This window comes from Chlamydotis macqueenii, chromosome 3 (assembly GCF_036417535.1).
Source record: "Chlamydotis macqueenii isolate bChlMac1 chromosome 3, bChlMac1.mat, whole genome shotgun sequence".
Taxonomy (NCBI): domain Eukaryota; kingdom Metazoa; phylum Chordata; class Aves; order Otidiformes; family Otididae; genus Chlamydotis; species Chlamydotis macqueenii.
The window spans coordinates 23,618,337-23,637,272 of NC_141558.1; the positions used below are offsets into that span (position 1 = coordinate 23,618,337).

General features: G+C 34.3%; 1 protein-coding gene across 1 annotated transcript in view; it reads right to left on the bottom strand.

The window, feature by feature from the left end:
• CSMD1 (CUB and Sushi multiple domains 1) overlaps positions 1-18,936 on the bottom strand; it is a 1,203,024-nt gene that overhangs the window by 74,726 nt on the left and 1,109,362 nt on the right. The window contains exons 50-52 of the mRNA XM_086744017.1: positions 16,353-16,538; positions 5,590-5,784; positions 2,742-2,915 (exon numbers count right to left, since the gene is read on the bottom strand). Of these exons, the coding sequence (XP_086600143.1) occupies positions 2,742-2,915; positions 5,590-5,784; positions 16,353-16,538 (555 nt within the window). The remainder of the gene's footprint in view (positions 1-2,741; positions 2,916-5,589; positions 5,785-16,352; positions 16,539-18,936) is intronic.

The following is an 18,936-nucleotide window of genomic DNA, read 5'->3' on the forward strand; positions in this document are numbered from 1 at the left end:
TCTCGAGGGGGCCTACAAGAAAGATGGGGAGAGGCTGTTCAGTAGGGTCTGTTGTGACAGGATGAGGGGTAATGGTTTTAAAATAGAGGGAGGTAGATTTAGATTAGATATTAGGAAAAAATTTTTTACAATGTGAGTTGTAGAACGCTGGAACAGGTTGCCCAGAGAGGTGGTGGACGCCCCTTCCCTGGAAACATTCAAGGCCAGGCTGGATGAGGCTCTGAGCAACCTGATCTAGTCGGGGATGTCCCTGCTCCTTGCAGGGGGGTTGGACTAGATGACCTTTGAAGGTCTCTTCCAACTCCAATCATTCTATGATTCTATGAAAATATTATTTTTTTAAAGTATTTTCAGGCATTAAACATCTCTAGAAGTGCAAGACGTTGTCACTAGTATGCTGTTAAAAATCATGTTTTCTCTAATGATACTTGGTATTCCTTTTTCCTAACAACTTGCTAAGATGAAATTGATGATACTTGAAAATTGTTTTTCTTGAAGATATGATTGAGTTCATATGTGGTCCCATCACACCTGGTTATTGTGATGCAGATGTTCTTTTCTTTTAATATAACATTCTTCCAGGGGAATGTTGCTGTGTTTTAAAATGCAGCTCTGATTTTCTATGTTTTGCTCAGGGGAAATTCAGTTTTGCACCTTGGTGAGAGCATGAACTCAAAGCTCAATAACTGTAAATACCATTTATGATGGTATTATGAAGGAGTTTTGCTTAGATATTTAAGGCACAACAGCATAGACTACCTATTTATCACTTATTCCTATAAGATAATGAGCACCAACAACTTGATATGCCAAAGGTCATACGTATCTCTACCTGAATACAGGAAGACAGTTACACTATTGACATGAAGAAAGTTAAGAAAGGATTCAGGTGTCTAAGAATGCTCATTAACCTTTCATTATAAGTTCTTTAGGCATATGTAAAACTTCTTTCTCACAGACCCATATTGACATAGACTTATTGTAAATGTAGATGTCAGGTTTATTTTGACTTGGTTCATGGAATTGACAACATCAGGGATTCTTCAGATGGCATGAAGGTTTTAAGAAGTGAGGCTTAGAAAAGGATTTTTCAGTTTTGATTAGAATCCATCTCTTCAGACAGGACAAAATTATGTTGTCCTTCATGACATACTGCAAAACATATCTATCTACATTCTTTCAATGGGATATTTTGAAGATACCAAGGTCAGAGGAAGCTAATTGGCATTTTATTTTTCATATGAAAAATTTTCATGTTAATATACTTTTTAAAAACTTAAATATTTCTACAGAGTAGGAGGACAAGGGATTTTATAATTATAAATTAATCAGCATAATTTACTTAAAAGCTTTAAGTTCAATGTTACTGTTAGAAAGGCATCAAATTAGTCAAATATTGCTCTAGCCTATCTGAAAATTTTGCAGAAGGGTGTTCTGGATAGAGAATAATTTCTGACAATTCATGTTACAGCTACTACCATTTCCTTATAAAACAATGCTTTTACTGTTTCATTGCTGCTGAAAACCAGGTATATAGACTATTCTGGATAATGATATCTTAGTTACTCTCATTGATTAGGTTTCTTTAAATCAATTAATTATTTCCTCTGTAAAATTCAATTCTTGCATATAGAATTCAATTCTGTAAAACTATTCAATTCTTGCATATAGAATCATTGAATCATAGAATTGTTAGGGTTGGAAGGGACCTTTAAAGGTCATCTAATCCAACCCCCCAGCAAGGAGTAGGGATAAATATATACATTTTAATATATATATATATTATATACATATAATATATAATAATATATATGTATATATAATATATATTATATATACATATAATATAATATGTATATTATACAATAGGTAGTCAAACTGTTTTGTTAAAAATGTACTAGATAGGCATGGAATACTATTTGTTCTGCTAAAGGGATGTGGCCAGGCAGCAGAGAAGAAAGCTGGCTTTTATGCGAGGTTGAACTCTGGAGAGAAAGAAGAGATTTCTCCTTTCCTGAGAGTAACTGAGTACATTCAGCTGTGGGGCAAGAAGAATATCGGCAAAATTAGGGTAGACAAAGCAAATAAAAGATTACAGAAATAAATATACTGTGCACAACCAGGAATACACCCACTGCCGAGCCTTAAAAGTGACTGAAAAATAAAAGTTTTTTTTTGTCTCTGTATTAGAAGTGCAAATCTATATGAGTGGGTCCAAAGAATTAAAGAGTTGCGAGAACTTAAGATCCAAACTATATCTCAGCATTTGAAGGGTGTTGGTTTTGCTTTACTTTGGGCTGTCTCTTGTCTACTTCCCTTGACTGAATGCTCAATATGCTAAAAGTTCATTTGTATTTGAAATGCATCAGGAATACTCCTGAAGTGATGCTCATCTTCCAGCTTAGTTTCATCACACACCCTGTGATTGCTCCACAAAGCAAATCAAAGTACTGTAAACGTGGGCAATCAATTGAGTCACTTAAACTCTCCTGTTCTAAAAAGCATTCCAAGAACATGAAATTTATTTTAATTTCTAATAAAAAGTTACATGCTAGTAGAGTCATATGAACCCATATGAAGTACACAATATTTCTGTATTTAAGATATCCTTACTTCTCATTGATTTTAAAACGTTGTTGCTTAAGAAGAGCTGAATTACAGTACTTGATACTGTGTTTAAGTAAAACAAAACAAAATTAAACAAAAAAAACCCCATAAAAATATAGAAATTTGGTTTTTACCTAGGCATTGTGTTTCAGTACCACTCCAGAGACCATTTGCCAAGCATTCTCTCACGTGAGAACCAACTAATGTGTATCCTGTGTTACAGGTGAATATTGCAGTAGCTCCATACACTGTTAAGGTTCCAATCTTATTTCCGTTTGGTGGAGATGGAAGACCACCACAGGAGATAACTAGGAAAAAACCCAAACAACAGAACAAACTGAAAAGTGAAGATATTTTTCATAATTTATTAGACTGCAAGACAATATACCACCTCACATTTTCTTAAAAAGTAAATGCAATAGGAATAAATATAAGAGTAAGGGCTTAAAATTATGCTTCCTTTGGCAACACATGTTCTAAAGCTGAAAATTCATTAGGATATCTTTACATCTTGTCAGCAGCTTAAATACAATCTATATTTCCAGTTCTGAAACAAGAGAATCACATGAATGTCTGGGAAGGTTATGGTTATATTCCATGTGTACATACTCTTGGATGCTCCTGAAATATACTTTCTCCAGCCATTTAAATTGTTACGTCTACTTAAAGATACTATCTTTTTTTAACATGTAGTACTCTGAATTGTTATAAACTTTTTTTTTCTTATTCCTCACTGCTATTCATAATCGTATAACATATCTAGTAGTCTGCCTGCTAAAAATATAAATCTTCTGGTTTTTTTCTTAACGCTAGACTTGACTCGTTACCACAGAAACCTTCTGTAGTATCTGCAACCCACAGCTATTACAAGCACCACATGAAAATACCCTTTAAGAATGTATCAAACTAATTTAATTAAAATTGTTCTGTCTTGCCTTTTGTTTCTAGAAAAACGTGTCAAAAATACTGTAACTTAAGATGCAGACCAATGCCATGAAGAGCTTAAATTGTATTTTATTATATCTTAGCATAAATAATAGGTTTATTTTCAAAAGCATGATAATCATAACTAAACTTCCTGTCTGAAACCTCAAGGCCACAATCTATACTTTAAAAGGTTCACTATACAAAACAGCATCAAATTGGGTAGAAGTTGGATAAAATCAAGTACTGTGAAGTTCACTCAGAAATAATGAGAATATATGTGATCCAAGTTTCTTATGCACATAAGGTTTCCAGAGATGGATAAGACTCCTTTCAACCAGAATCAAGTCACATTAATTTAATTTGTGGACTAGCCTAACGTTGCAACTTCTAATGCTAATGCTGAATATTAATTACACTTATGTTTAAAAGTATACGCATATGTTAAAAAAACAAAATTATTTTCCTAAAATGCAGTAATATGTTCTAAACATATTACAAATGCTTTATTATTTTTAGTTACACTGATTCCAGTTAAAAGTAACTAAAGTACATGAATAATGAGGTACCTCGTTATATATTAGGCAGCTGTTCAGCATAATCTTAAACAAATAACATAAATTTGCTAGGTAGATCTCTCTTAATCCAGAACCCCCTTAATTTGATGTTTCACAGTTCCTTTATAGTGATACTGTTCACAAGTAAATACTGATAAATATGATCTAAATGCCTTATTATCAGTTTTTCAGTTAGCTTTCCTACTGCTTCAGAAATACAAACAGCTAGAATCTATATTTATATAATCTATCCTTAGCACGTGAATGACAGACAGAAAGTATACAGTAGACTCTTCAACATACTCTACAGTGTATTTCTGGATCTTAATGATCTATATCTATTGGAAGTATTACTGAATATCTCTTGGGGGGATGAAATTTGACATAATTAAACCTTAATCAGTCCTCTATCAAAGGGCAAAATTACCTGTCTTATAAATAAACCAATGTATCTCCAATCGGCAAGTCCTTGGGTTTCTGTATCTACCTAATACTTTGCTTTTGGTTAACCGAATCCCATATGAGTCATCTCATTTCCTGTTTACATAAAAGTTGTGTAATTGTAGAGGTTGGTCAAGGGCTAGCTTTTCAAAGAATTCTCAGTAGCTGAACAGTAGCTGCATATTAGGCAGCAAATCCAAACTAGACTTTTTAGCATGTGTGCACAAAAAGGAAAGGACCATAATTACAGTTAATAGAATAAGAAACTCAGTTTTAAACTTAAAAAGAAAATTGATGTAACTATTACTGGTTTATAAGAGATAAAGAAGAGTCACCTTATTTTTCCAATTTAATATATTCAAAAGCAAATTTTCCCAAAACAAAACTAACAGAATAAAACAGAACCAACATAATTACACAACCCATCATCATTTAGATAAGATCAAATACACTGCTCTTTCACATATGTATCATATTGATTGCTGTTATAGGTTGCCTTGTTCTAAAAACATCTTAAATACCTTTCTTTTCTAGAAAATAAATATTTTTATATTATTTTTAGTTAAATTGAGTATATCGTTCTTTGTTCTTTGTTATTCTTTTCCCATACTAGCATCATTCCCTAATACTGCCTCTGTAAATTCCATGCCTTAGGTTTGTAGTCACATACTTCCCAGTAGTGGTGAGAGATTGTGTCAATTTATACTTGAATCACCCTGTTGAAGAAGGTTGAGAATGTCCCTCAAGTTCTTTTTAGTATCTACCAGCCTAGATACTGTAATTTGTCTCATATGCCATTAGGAGCTTTTATTTAGCAAATCAATTTTATCTTCTGTTTGTCACAGTACCTACATCATACTGAAGGTTTTGCTCAACCATTTACTCGGAATCTGAAAAGCTATCTGATGTTTATGTTCATACTGTTATCACCATCATAGAATCATATTAAATACTTAAATACCAGGAGATTGATAGCAAAGTATTTTTAGAAAAGCTTTATTTACAAAATAAAATATATGGATTAAAATACATAGGATATTCTGTAAAGTATGTTCCTTACCCTTACAACTTGGCTTTTCATTGCCTACGCTCCAGGTTCCGTTAGTCCTGCACTGTATGAGTCTTTGACCCAATAAATAATATCCAGGACTGCAGCTGAGCATGACTTGAGCTCCATACTCACTCAGTGACCCAGAAATCAATCTCCAGACAACATGTTCTGAGAGCAGAGTCTCTATGTTGGGGCAAGTTACAGCTGTGAAGAAAGGACACTTAAATATTAGCATTCTACCCCTAAGTTTCTTCATAGAATTTTTTTTTTTTTTTTGCACTACTGGCAGAAGTTTTGCAATGTAAAATTGAGTATACTATAAACATTTTGGAAATACAAGTTTCAGGAAAAATAATGAACATCATACAGTGAGTATTGAGCAGGAGTTCATAGTACATTTTTATTTAGTGAGATGCAGTGGAACAATGACACACAGTTGCACTCTCTAATGTGATTTACTTAAAAATTTCAGAGTCAAAATACATCACAGACTACAGTGGATACAAAAGGGAAAGCAAATAACTCTATGTAATTTCTGCAAAGGCTCAAGTGATGCTTTATTTCTCTATGATATTCACTTTAGAAAAGCTCTAACAAGTTCTTAAAATAGGTTGTCACAAAACCTGTCAACATGCATTTAAATGCTAATTACTATGAAGTGGTGTACTGTGGGTATTCAGGAAAATTATTACGTTCTATTCTAGTTTAGAACACTTGACGTGAAAAAATAAAGATAACATTTAGAGAGATTTTTTGATTGATTTCAGTTCTGTTGCTTTTAGTATTTCACATTTTGCAAGAGAATGCAGTTACTGCAAGTAGACAAAAACTGTAGTTTATGCTTCTCATAGGGCTTAACATAGCTACCAACCATATATACCATTTTAAAATATTTTTCACTTTCAAATTCATGCTCTGCAATTCAATATAAAGTATACAGAATATTTACAATATTTATGATCTTGATGTGAATTCTCTCAAAGTGCTGTCTCTGTAAAGATTAGACTAGTTTTATGACAATATTTATGATTACTTTACTTAAAAATAGCTGTATTTGGTATCTTATACCATGTTGTTCATAATTTCCCTGCTATAGAAAAAGTCTGAATGAATTAGTGACTCTTTATATCCCAAACAATACTTTAGAAAAAACTACTACCCCAGCAACACTTGAGAAAAGCTATACTTTCCGAGGGAAAACAAAAACAAACAAAAAACATGTAACAAATTTTTAATTCCTGTTCTTTTGTTTTCTTTATATGTTGCAAAAAAAAAAAGGGTGATAAATTTTCTAAATATTTTGTATACTTAGGAATTATTATCTCTGATGTTTTATACAATATACTCAAGCCATGACACTAGTGTAAGGGAAAAGCATTAGGAGGAAGTGCGTTAAAAACTCAAACTATATTGGAGAAATAAAAAGATTCTCATTTATGCTGTAATAAATTTACACCATGCTACCAGGGAAAGGAGACAAATTATTTTTTGTTGACAAAAAAAAATTACTCATTCCGTAGACTTTACACTATCTGAGAGGTATAAAATTATTTTATCAAAAGTACAAATGTGTGAAGAAAGAGACTAGTTCAGGCAATCACTGAAATACAGGGAAAGTGATAGAAGAAAAATTCCTGTAAAAATTTAGATTTCCACCACTTTTCAGAATACTTTTGACAATACTAGAATTATGTGTCTATCTTTTCCAATGTTAAATTCTAGCATCTAGGAAACACAGGGCTGGCACCATAGCATATTCCGTGAAGAGGTGTAAGAATTTATGAAGGGGAAATAATCTGAAGAATTTCCAAATGACAGATTATAAGGTTACATTGAGTTGAAACTGTAGAATACTTTCTGAGATTTTTTTAAAGTATATCTTAGAAAGGATTGCCAGTGTAAAATTACTTTGAAATGTAACAGTTTTTCACTTTGTAATGCTACTATGACTAGTTATGAACAGTTTCTCAGGTTAAAGGAGGACTTCCTATTTCCTAATTTAATTTAATTTGATCCTGATACTAAACTGTGTTTCATAGCTACTCAAAGTTTATAAATTATTAACAAATAAATATTTTCTGATTTGTTGTTAAATAAAAGAAGCATATTAAAGCACTTAACACCTTGGAGACAAAATCATATCTGCCAGAAGACGAAAAATACTCTAAACAGGCACTTAATACCTCTCAAGTTTAACATTTAAATAACTTTTCCTTTCAAAGAACAGTTTTATTGAGAAATACAGTTCTTTAAAAGATGAAAGCAAGCTTCTTATTTAGTCTAATAGTAAAAATCTTAGTCTTAACAACAGAGGATATCTTAAGACACTTAGAGATAAGATGCTCAGCTCTTTCAGAACATGTAAATAAGCCATGTAGAAGTTTCCTCTCCATATTGAGATTAGAACCTAATTTATTCTTTCTTTAGCTATAAATACACATTAAATCTTTTTGCAAGTGTACTTTACAAACAATATCAGATTCTGACATGACTGTACAATTTCTAATTGAAGATATTACTGAGTACAGTATATGCTTCTAGACTGTGTTGATGCAATCAACTAAAACCATTGCTTGAGAAATTTTAATTTTACAGGGGCCGATTTTGATTTATTATTTTTCCCATTCTTCAAGAAATAAAAATGTCTTAACAGATGCTTGATTTTGAGCACACAGTCAACGAACGAGTGCACCAATTTGCTTCTCACAGTCTCTCTCTTACAAATGACGGGCTAGGCACTATTTAAATTGTCGGTTACATAGAAGAAACTCTATAAGGGAAGATCTTAGCACCTTGCAGATATTATCTGTTTTCCCTAGGTATTTTTTATACAGAAATGAATGAATAATATTGCTTTACATTGCTACAAGTATAGGTCAGACAACATAATTATAATTTGAAATTATAATTAATATTACCCATTTCAATGACATCACAATCTCCATTTACTGATAATTTTGATTAGACTCAGAAGGAGGGAATTCATAATGAGCTATACCTACCATAAAAAAGATGAAAAAATGAGCTGTTCTATAGGCCCAGGCACAGAATCATAGAATAGTTTGAGTTAGAAGGGACCTCTACAGGTCTTCTAGTCCAACTCCCCTGCAAGGAACAGGGACATCCTTAACTACATCAAGTTGCTCAGAGCCCCGTCCAATCTAGCCTTGAACATTCTCAGGGATGGGGAATCTAGCACCTCTCTGAGCAACATGTTCCAGTGTTCCACCACCCTCATTGTAAAAAATTTCTTCCTTATATCAAGTCTGAATATGCTTCCTTGTATTTTAAAACTATTACTCCTCATCTTATCACAACAGGACCTGCTAAAACGTTTCTCCCCATCTTTCCTGTAGGCTCCCTTTAGGCACTGGAAGGCCGCTATAAGGTCTTCCTGGAGCCTTCTCTTCTCCAGGCTGAACAGCCCCAACTCTCAGCCTGTCCTCATAGGAGAGGTGCTCCAGCCCTCTGATCATCTTTCTGGCCCTCCTCTGGACTCACTCCAACAGGTCCACATCCTTTGCTACATATATTTGCCACTTAAGACATAAGAAAAATATTCACCAAGCAAAACCTTCAGTATATGAACAGTGGCAATGACAGAAAAAAAAGAAAGAGCAAGAGCAAGAGCTAGAGCTAGAGCTAGAGCTAGAGAAAGAGCTAGAGAAAGAGCTAGAGAAAGAGCTAGAGAAAGAAAAAGAGTAAGATCTTTGCAACTACAACAGCTAAAATCTAACAAGAATTTGTGCAGTAATGTGCTCAGTCTTTAGTTTTAACTCTTCATAACGATTAATTCTTTTTAATTTTGTTATTCTTTTTACTTGCTATTCTGGTCAACAAACACATAAAGCTATCAGTATTTTTTCAGAATCTGAATACCAGAAGACTGACTCTTCCTTTTTATCGAGTTGTTCTTCTGTCTACAAGTTTTGCTTGTCTTTGCTTATTGTTACGCAAGGAAAAAAAAAAAAAAAAAAACACCAACCACCAAAAAAAATCTCATGGTATTCCAGGAATATCTTGAATATTGTGACTCTGAATGGAATTATTGTTTCAAGGAAAAAAAAGTACAATGTATATGATGGAAAAATATCTAAATTACAGGAACTTGCTATTATTATTTGCATCTGATACGTGGTTGCCATTCTTCAGCAGGTAGTTCACAGTCTCTAAGAAAGCAAAATGGCATTTTTGTCTTACTGTATTGGGAACTTATAATGTAATAATTAGAATTATATTGTTCAAATATACTCTTTTGACTAAATTCACTATTAGCTTAAAAATGCAAGTTTAAGGTCCAGTAATCTATTATGCTCAAGAAACTAATGTGGTTTAAATTTATAAGTGTTATAAAATAAGGAGACAGTAAGAAACTGAATATTCCATACACCACAGAATCTAAGAAGAAAGACCTAAGAACAAAAACAGGATAACTTAAACAAGTTGATAGTTTCAGTATGCTAGTCGAAAATATAGCAAAAAGTAAAAAAATTAAGCTTCTTGTTGTTTAACATACTAAAATGGGAAAGGCTTTGAAACCTTAAAATGCATAAACAAAAGGATCATATGGTATTATGGTATTCAGTATCAGTCTGTCAATCCAGGCAGTTATGTCAAGTAAATTTGTTATCCATCTAACATACCTGGACTAATCTAAAATTCCTGAACTACTTAGCTGTTTTACTACAGTTTACTGAATAAGTACTGACCTTTAATTAGCACTCCATGTCACTTCCCAAATCTTGAAAAAATACTAAAAAAATTACTTACTAACCTCAGGATTTATTAAAGAAAATGTTACGAGCATTATTGTGTATGGTATTTTGAATATCCTAGTTAATATAAACTCCAGCAATTGCACAATGTCTCTGATGAGCTGGTACTATTCTAGTACTGGAAGGCATTGTTTGTCAAAGTAAACTCATTACTGAGGTTTCTTTTCATGGAACATTAATTTTGGAACAAGGAAATACAAATTCTCTAATAGCATTAAAGTATAAATACTAAATGGAGAAAGAAGTTCTCTTTTTCTTCAGAAAAGGCTTAGTATGACCTCCTTCATTGGTTCAGATCTCATATCAATTTTGTTCAGTAGTTTCCTCCTATGATACAGTGAGGCATAACTCATTCTTCCTAGTTATTTCAGTTCTTAAGAATGATCTAAAACAACTGTTGCTGTACATTATTCAGAGAAAAAGTAAATAACACATTCAAGCTATGCACAGACTTTAACGACATCAACTAAGGTGGAGGGAGAAACCGAGATTTACATCAGTATTTTTATTTCATGAAGATGATCAGTGTCAAGTGTCCACAACATAAAAAAAAATAAGACGATACATTTAGTGACTTTCCAAAAGATAACTATTCTTATCTATCGTCTTTAGCACATGAAATGTAGAGAGATAGTCCAAGTCACAAAAGTGTTCAGGGAAAATGTATACTACTTCTATTCTCATTTCTAACATTTTTGAAATTTTGTACTCAAACCAAAAACCCCTGTACAGATGAAAAAGGAAACCTCTAGTAAACTGAAAAATATGGATTTCTAAATCAGAGGAATTTCACAGGAGGAGAAAGACGTGGGAAAACAAGCACACGGTGAAAAATATTTTTAAAATATAAATAAAAAAAATAAGTGTCTCAGATTAATGGATTGACCATCACCAACAGCTTTGTTTCTTTACAAAATAGTTACGGATACTATTCCAAGTATTAATCTCTCTATTTAGTAAATAATTTAGATATCCAAGTGCAGCTCTGGACTGAATTTAGGGAGCAATACATCTAAATTTTTCATTGACAACCAAGTCCTTTTCTGTTTCCACCTTTAAGTCTCTGCTTTGGAAGACCTTATTTCTCTGCACTATTTCTCTGAAGAAAGTGAGGCATTAAATAACACAAAGAATAATTTTCACTAATTAGTTACAAACAAAAAGTAATAATCATGCTATAACGATGCAATTTTATATAATAGCAAGAGATCATATCATCCAAATGAGAGGAAGGAAATTTCATTTGTGTTTTTTCCTTTTGTAACTTGTCACTGCGAGAATTAGCATCTGTATTTCTATAGTAGTAGCAGACAAAATTCAAATAATAGCCGATGAAATAGAATAGATGAAAAAATCCCAAAAAGATTGTTCGCCTTTTTTTTTAGATATTATAAAGATGGAAGCTTATGACATTTCACAAGAGTACTTTACAAGTGCATAAAAATGCTGATTATAGGAAAACCAGTGTTTCTCGGCAAACTATAGTTACAACTTAAAACCTTAAACTTGTAATCATACTCACATATCCTTTTCTTTCTGAGTATTATCCAAATGATATTAGATGGAATAAAAGGCATTAGAGGTGGTTTATGTGGCCTACAGTAAGGAAATAATATTGCAAGCACCAGTGTTCACCTACAGTTTAAGACCAAAGTTAGTTGATTTATTCCGATTTCTTTGATATAGCTACACCTTCTGGATGGGATGTTTTTTGGAACTGTGTATCACACTCACTTCTTTGACCAACAGTAACGTACTAATTTACAGGTTTCAGTAGAAAGTTTTTGGAGACTTTACACACTGTCCTGTATTCATGTGTAAAGTCACCTCTATATAGTCACTCTCTAAAGAGAGTATTGGCCTAATTTAAAAAACTGTCTGAAAAATGCTTTCAAAGAGCATGTTGTAGTTCAGCCCCAATCGGGACCAGACTACGCAGTCTCTCTCTCACTCCCCCCACTGTCCGAGAGAACAGTGGGAAATGATATAAGAAAAAAGACTCAAGGTTTGAGATAGGGAGAAATCCTTAAAGTTACCGTCACAGGCAAAACAGACTCTACTTGGGGAAAACTATTCATTTATTTCTAAAACTAGCAGGAGAATGAGACAGGGAACAAGATAACCTCCCCCCACCCCTCCCCTCTTCCTAGGCTTAACATTATCTCTACTACCTTCCCCTGCCCCGAGCGGCACAGGGGGAAATAGGGAATGGGGGTCGCAGTCAGTTCGTCACGCTTTGTTTTACGCCGCTGCTTCATTGTCAGGGGAAGAACTCCTCACATTCCTCCCCGATCCATCGTGGGGTCCCTCCCACAGGCCACAGTCCTTCGTGAAACTGCTCCAGCGTGGGTCATCTCTTCCACAGGGTGCAGTCCCTCCAGAACGGCTGCCACAGCAGGCCCACCACAGGCCACAGCCTCCTTCAGGCATCCACCTGCTCCAGCATGGGGTCCTCCACAGGCTGCAGGTGGATCTCTGCCCCTCTGTGGACCTCCGTGGGCTGCAGGGGGACAATCTGCTCCACCATGGTCATCACCACAGGCTGCAGGGGAATCTTGGCCAGGAGCCGCATTACTCCTCCCTCTCCTTCTTCACTGACCTTGGCATCTGCAGCTGTTCCTCTCACAAGAAAAATTCTTCACAACAGGCTGGCAGATGACTCTCAGGATCCTTTTTACATCTCATTCACTTCTCATCTCCTCTCCACTTCTTGCAGCCAGGCTGGGCTGAGTTGGGCCCAATCAGCTGCCCGGCGGGAGGCCAGAGGGTGAGGCCTGCAAGGCCCATGAGTCTTACACCTCCCCCTCTCTGCCCCTGCACAGCTGCTTCACATCTCTTCCTTTTTTCTGTTTTCCCCTTCTTAAATATGTTATCGCAGAGGCGTTATCAGGGAACATTCTGCTACCAATTGGCTCAGCCTTGGCCAGCAGCAGGTCTGCCCTAGGCCCGGCCGAGTCCACTGAACAAAGGGGAGCGACTTCTAGCAGTTTCCTAAAGAATCTACCACCTTAGGCCCCCCCTCACTAAACAAAACCAGAACAGAGCAATTCATACAGACATCTCTAGTTCCCTTCATCATGTGCTAGTAAACACTATGTAGATTAACTGAAGCAAGTTACTTATTTGTCATTCAGTTAAGCTTCCTTAATAGATATCTGTTGACTGGTATTTCATGTAATTAAATTCGATAGCCTAATATCCATGATTCAACTGTGTCTTGCTGTATGACCAGCACAAATCATATTTCTCATTATTCCAATCTGATGTAAATACTTTTCATGAAAAGAAAGGAGTTTCAAACATGTGCCTGAGGCACTATATTATCAGAGATACTTTGCAAAACAAACTGCACTGATTTCAACCTTCATTTCAGTACACCTGGGGATAAAATGAACAAATTTATTTACCATTTACCTTTCTCTGCTGTGTTTGCTGCTCATCAAGTCTGAGATGTTTCTATCTCTGGAGACTAAATATATTTATCCTTAAAGCAGCAATCCTACAAAAACAGGTTGTTATGCAGATTGTTTAAGCTTTTCTACACTTTGCAAGTAAGAAATCTTGGGTAAAGCATGCCTGCCTCTAAATAGCAATCCATTTGAAAATATTGACTTCAATATTGTCATGTACATCACTAGTATTTTAATTTAGTACTTCTGGTTTTAAAAGTAGTGAGATTCTTTCTCAAATTAAAAAAAAATTAGAAAAGGAAAAAAGAAAATAAAAGAGTGTTATGTATATTTTGTTAGGCTATTATAAATATTGAACAAAACTTTAAATGTTGAAAGTTGTGGTAAATGTTAATAATTAAGCTTTGTTTTAGAGGGTAGTCATTGTCTGGTTAAGTGCGATCATTTCAATAATACAAGCCTCTGAAGGGTTTTTTTTGCACTGTGGATACAGGGTTATTCATTCAGTATCTTTAATCTGCAGCTAGTTTAACTGACCTTGTCGCTCAAAAAAAGAAAAAAAAAATCTGTTTATATTTCTGTCGATTAATCATTCAAGTTATGTTGTTTGTAACTTGTCAATTTCTTTCTGAGAGAATGAAGTGCAGTTCAATATACTGGAGCACTGCCTTTCCTCCACGTGGCTCTGAATTCAAAGCATGTCTGTGTGACCACAGCTGGTTTACAATAATCCTTCTTATGTACTCTGCAGAACTGCTATGTTCAGTTTTAGGCACTGTCCTTCTTGAAAAATGTAGATCAATTAGAGATTGTCCGGAAGACAATAATGAGAATCACTGGTCTAAAAAGTATGAAGAAAGAGTGAGAATTAATCACAGCAAGCCTTTTCTCTGCAGAAGAGGTGACTGAGTGTATTGGGTGTAGGTGTCAAGGTGTTGGTGGGCAGGGTGGGTGCTGCAGAAGTGGCTTCTATTTAGGAGAGGCTGCGTCTTCTCGATACAGCCAATTCCAAAGGACCTACCGCAGGACACAGCTGAGCTCATCAGCCAAGATGGTGGCACCTCTGAGAAAGTGTATTGAGGAAAGGGTAAAATGACGCACAGGTAAAGGAAGAAGGAACAAAAAGTGAGAAGCAGCAGAGGGAAAACCAAGGTCAGAGGAGGAGGAGGAGGTTCTCCAGGCACTAGAGCTGGTATTCTGCTGCAGCCCATGGAGAGGACAATGCCAGAGCAGAGATCCACACTGTAGCCTATGCTGCAGCAAGTGGGTATTTTCTGAAGGAACTGCAGCCAATGGAGGACTTATGCTATAATAAATATAGGATTTTTCATCCTATTTTTTCCCCTGTCTTGTTGAAGAGGGGGAGTGAGTGAACAGCTGGGTGAGGGTCTGGCTGCTGGCTAAGGATAACCCACCATACTGAAAAAACCAGCAGTTTTCAAATACATTTAAAAGAATTAAAGAGGAATAAAATATTTTTTATGCATCCACTGTGGATATAAAATGAAATTATGCCTTTACGCTACAGAAAAACAGACTTAGGTTTTATATATTAAGGAAAACTTTGCAAGGGGAAAATAAAAAGGAAAATACTGAAACAGAGTACTCAGGAAGGTCTTCAAGATCAAGTTAAATGATCATCTGTCAGGGATGCTTAGAAGATCTCTTGAAGTAACTTTCAGCAATATTTTCTAACAATTGTTTGCTGTCAAGTAATTTAAATAAACGAAAACCTTTTCACAATTGTGTAACTTCACAATTCTTATATTCACATCATTTTACTTTTTCTTTAAAAGTAAGTTGAATTTTACTTGTTTGAAAAATTGAAGTGCTTTTCAAATTCAGAATCTGGAAAGCACATTCATATACTGTTGAACAGTTCAAGAATCAAAAATAACCCTCAAAAATTTTAAGTACAGAATCATATAATAGTTTTGGCTGGAAGGGACCTTTAAAGGTCATCTAGTGCAAGCCCCCTGCAAGTATAGTATTATAGCAATTAATAATTTTAAGACTATGTTCTAACTGGTATTTCAAGTCATGTATTCAAAGTCAGACTCAGTTAATTATTGTGCCAATTCAGTATAAAGACAGGCAGTGACAGCCCAATGCAAATGAGAGGCCATGTCACATGGCAAGGGAGTCTGTGTTACACTGGCTAGTTCTAACAGGAGGCAAAAATTAAGACTAAAAGACTCTTATTTAGCTTAATTATCTGCATTAGCAATATTTTAAGAAATAGTTTTTGCTTTTATTACTTTAGAAGCTATATTAAAATAAGTTACAATTGGTCGTTGTAACTTTACACTGTGAAAAAGAAGAGCAGCACATTATTCATAATGAGAAAATACACATGAAACTCAACTATCTAATAATTTTAATTCAGATTTTTTTAAGAATATAAACAAGATGTTTTTTTTAATTAAACAAATGTATAAGCTCTTCTACTTTACCAAATGTTAAATGATTATATGTTTCTCAATGGCCAGTTCAAGGGATATATATACATAAAATCTAAACATCACAAGTAAACATTTTCCTGAGAAAGTTCAAGGGAAATATGCTTGAGAAAGAAATGCCCACTTACATTTGCAAACAGGTGGTCTCCCTTTGTTGCTCCATAATCCATCTTCTTGACACACTGCTGTGGCTTGTTGACTAGATTCTAACTTAAAGCCCTCATTACATTCATATATCAATCTACTGCCCAAAGTGAATTCATTACCTATGACTGAACCATTCCCAGGGGATTCAGGAATACCACAAGATACAGCTGAAAAGAAAGAAAAAAAAAATTGGCATTTTCTCATGTATTTTTTAAAATATTGTCCCACCACTTAAATAAGAAACATAGATTAGTAATTTTGCCATATCCCATTCATAACAACTGAAATTAATTTTCCATTGTATTTACAACATTCTGATAAATGTAATAATATTTAAAACTTTGATAAACACTTTGAAGTGCATCTAATAGAGACAATCATTTTATAAATCATTATTTTATTTAATCCAATCACCGCAGACGGAAGTTTCAACATAGGCTAAGGGCAATGGTTCATTTGCTAGGGAAAGAAATTAAGAAAGTGTCCAAAGTGATTTAGTCTAAGAAGCAATGAACTGAAAAGTTCTTAAATACTTTCTAATAGTCTGCTTCCATTCTCTCAGGGTTTAATTCCTGCACTAATATAAACAAAACTTCACATTTGTTTGTTCTATACGTATAAAACAAGGCTATTTAAGAATTCAATTTAACATTTTTTGCATGATGAGAAAAAGTTCCACTGAACTTAAGGGCATTATTCAGATGTTTAAACACTTATTTACATACTTGCTAATTCACTTCAGAATGCTAAATATTATGTGAATTCAGGCTTATTCATTTTCCATATCATGAAGGAAATTACTGAATTATTTTCACTTTTTTTTTTGCTTCTTCAGAATTTCTCTTCAGATGAACAGTTATTCTTACAAGCTCACAAAATTTAACTTTCTGTCAATATAATTAACTTTGAGTAGCATCTAGTTTTTTGGCTTATTTATTTACTTTTTTTTTTTTTTTTTTACCAGAGCTCAGTACAGTTCATTTAACGGTATCTCATAACATACAATTTTAAGGTAGAGTATAATTACAAAAATATATATCCCAGTCACTTTTAGGAAAGCTCTCAAAAGCAGGATTGCCTTTTACCATCTGACTTCTCAGCTCCCTTAATTTTGATAATGAGAAGAAGTCAGTCAACTTTTCAGTATCCTTTTTAAGATTTCTTTTAATACTATGCTTTATTTTAAAATAGCTATGTACAGAGATTAGGTAATGCTGGTAAAGATTTTATATTTGCCCCATGGCACTTCTGAAGGGAAAGTCATAGTATTATTTCCTCTGAAAGGATATTATTTTCCGCAACATGACAACTTGGAGCAAAGAACCCATCACATTATTACAACGAATCTATTTAAGGAGTTCATATAAACCAATGTATGTATGTACAGGATCACTACCTGCTTTGAGTTTGGCACCCAGTTTATTGCTCTTCAGTAAATACACTGAAGAAAACACAGCTTCGAAGCTTTCATTGCTAATTTTTTACCCATAAAGAGTGGAGTTTCGCAATTTTAACAGTTAAAAAGTCCTTTGGGTATTTGTTCCTTTTCCCTTGACACCATGAAGTTTTATTATTTTAATAAAGTCAATATATTTTGAAAGAAGAAATGGCAGTCTTTGAAATCTGTTAAAAAGAGATGAAAATAAATATTTTTTAAAATATATTTTTATTTATAATTCACTCAATTCAATATAAATGATTAATTTCACAACACATTGTCATCGTACCATAAATAAAATTTGTTTATGGTACAAATTTGTTTTAGGTATTTCCAACTTGTCACATTTGACGCATTTAAATTAAATACAACACAATACTTTGCATATTATTATAATGAAGAGAGGTAAGCATTATAAAATGATGAATGGTTAGTTCATTTCAGTTGTTGGCTTCCATCCAGAATCCGTCAAGTTGCTAACAAAAGTAGAACTGTAGGAATGTTCCAAAAAAAGCTACTTCCTTTGTAACACAACTTCTTGGCACTTCTTGCACCCTAGCCAGTGCTGCTTTTATCCTGTCAAAATTGAGTATTTCTCCCTCAGTGGGTAAGGGCTGAGGCTTCTGCCACTAGAAGGAGTAGTAGTGGGACAGAAAAAGGAGAGAGAGTTGATAAGAAAGGGTTCTGGAGATCCATGCTTCCTGCTCTTAAAGGCGTTAAAGAAAGCGGAGAAGGGGAAGGATAAAAACAAGTTCTGATGCTTCTGGGACCAGATCTCTATATTAGGAGTCATTCCTCACAAAGTGACCACAGCAGAAGTGATAGCTATTCAGGGCTTTGGTGTACTCAAAACAGTCAGCAGAGCTGCATCTGGTTCAATGTTCTATCTGCTCCCCGAATAATTAATGTAATCCTTTACCTACAACTAGAACCAACTCTGACCCTCTGTTACATAAGCAGAATTTGTAAATATTTCTTTGCTTGCTGAATTTACAGAAAGTTAAACTATCACTCTGTTTTACTATATCATAAAAATGCCTATGCATTCTCCATTTTCAGTCATGCTTACTGTGAAATGTTTCAGTGTCTCCAGAGCCTTGCACTGTGCCCCTGCCTGTCCTAACAAG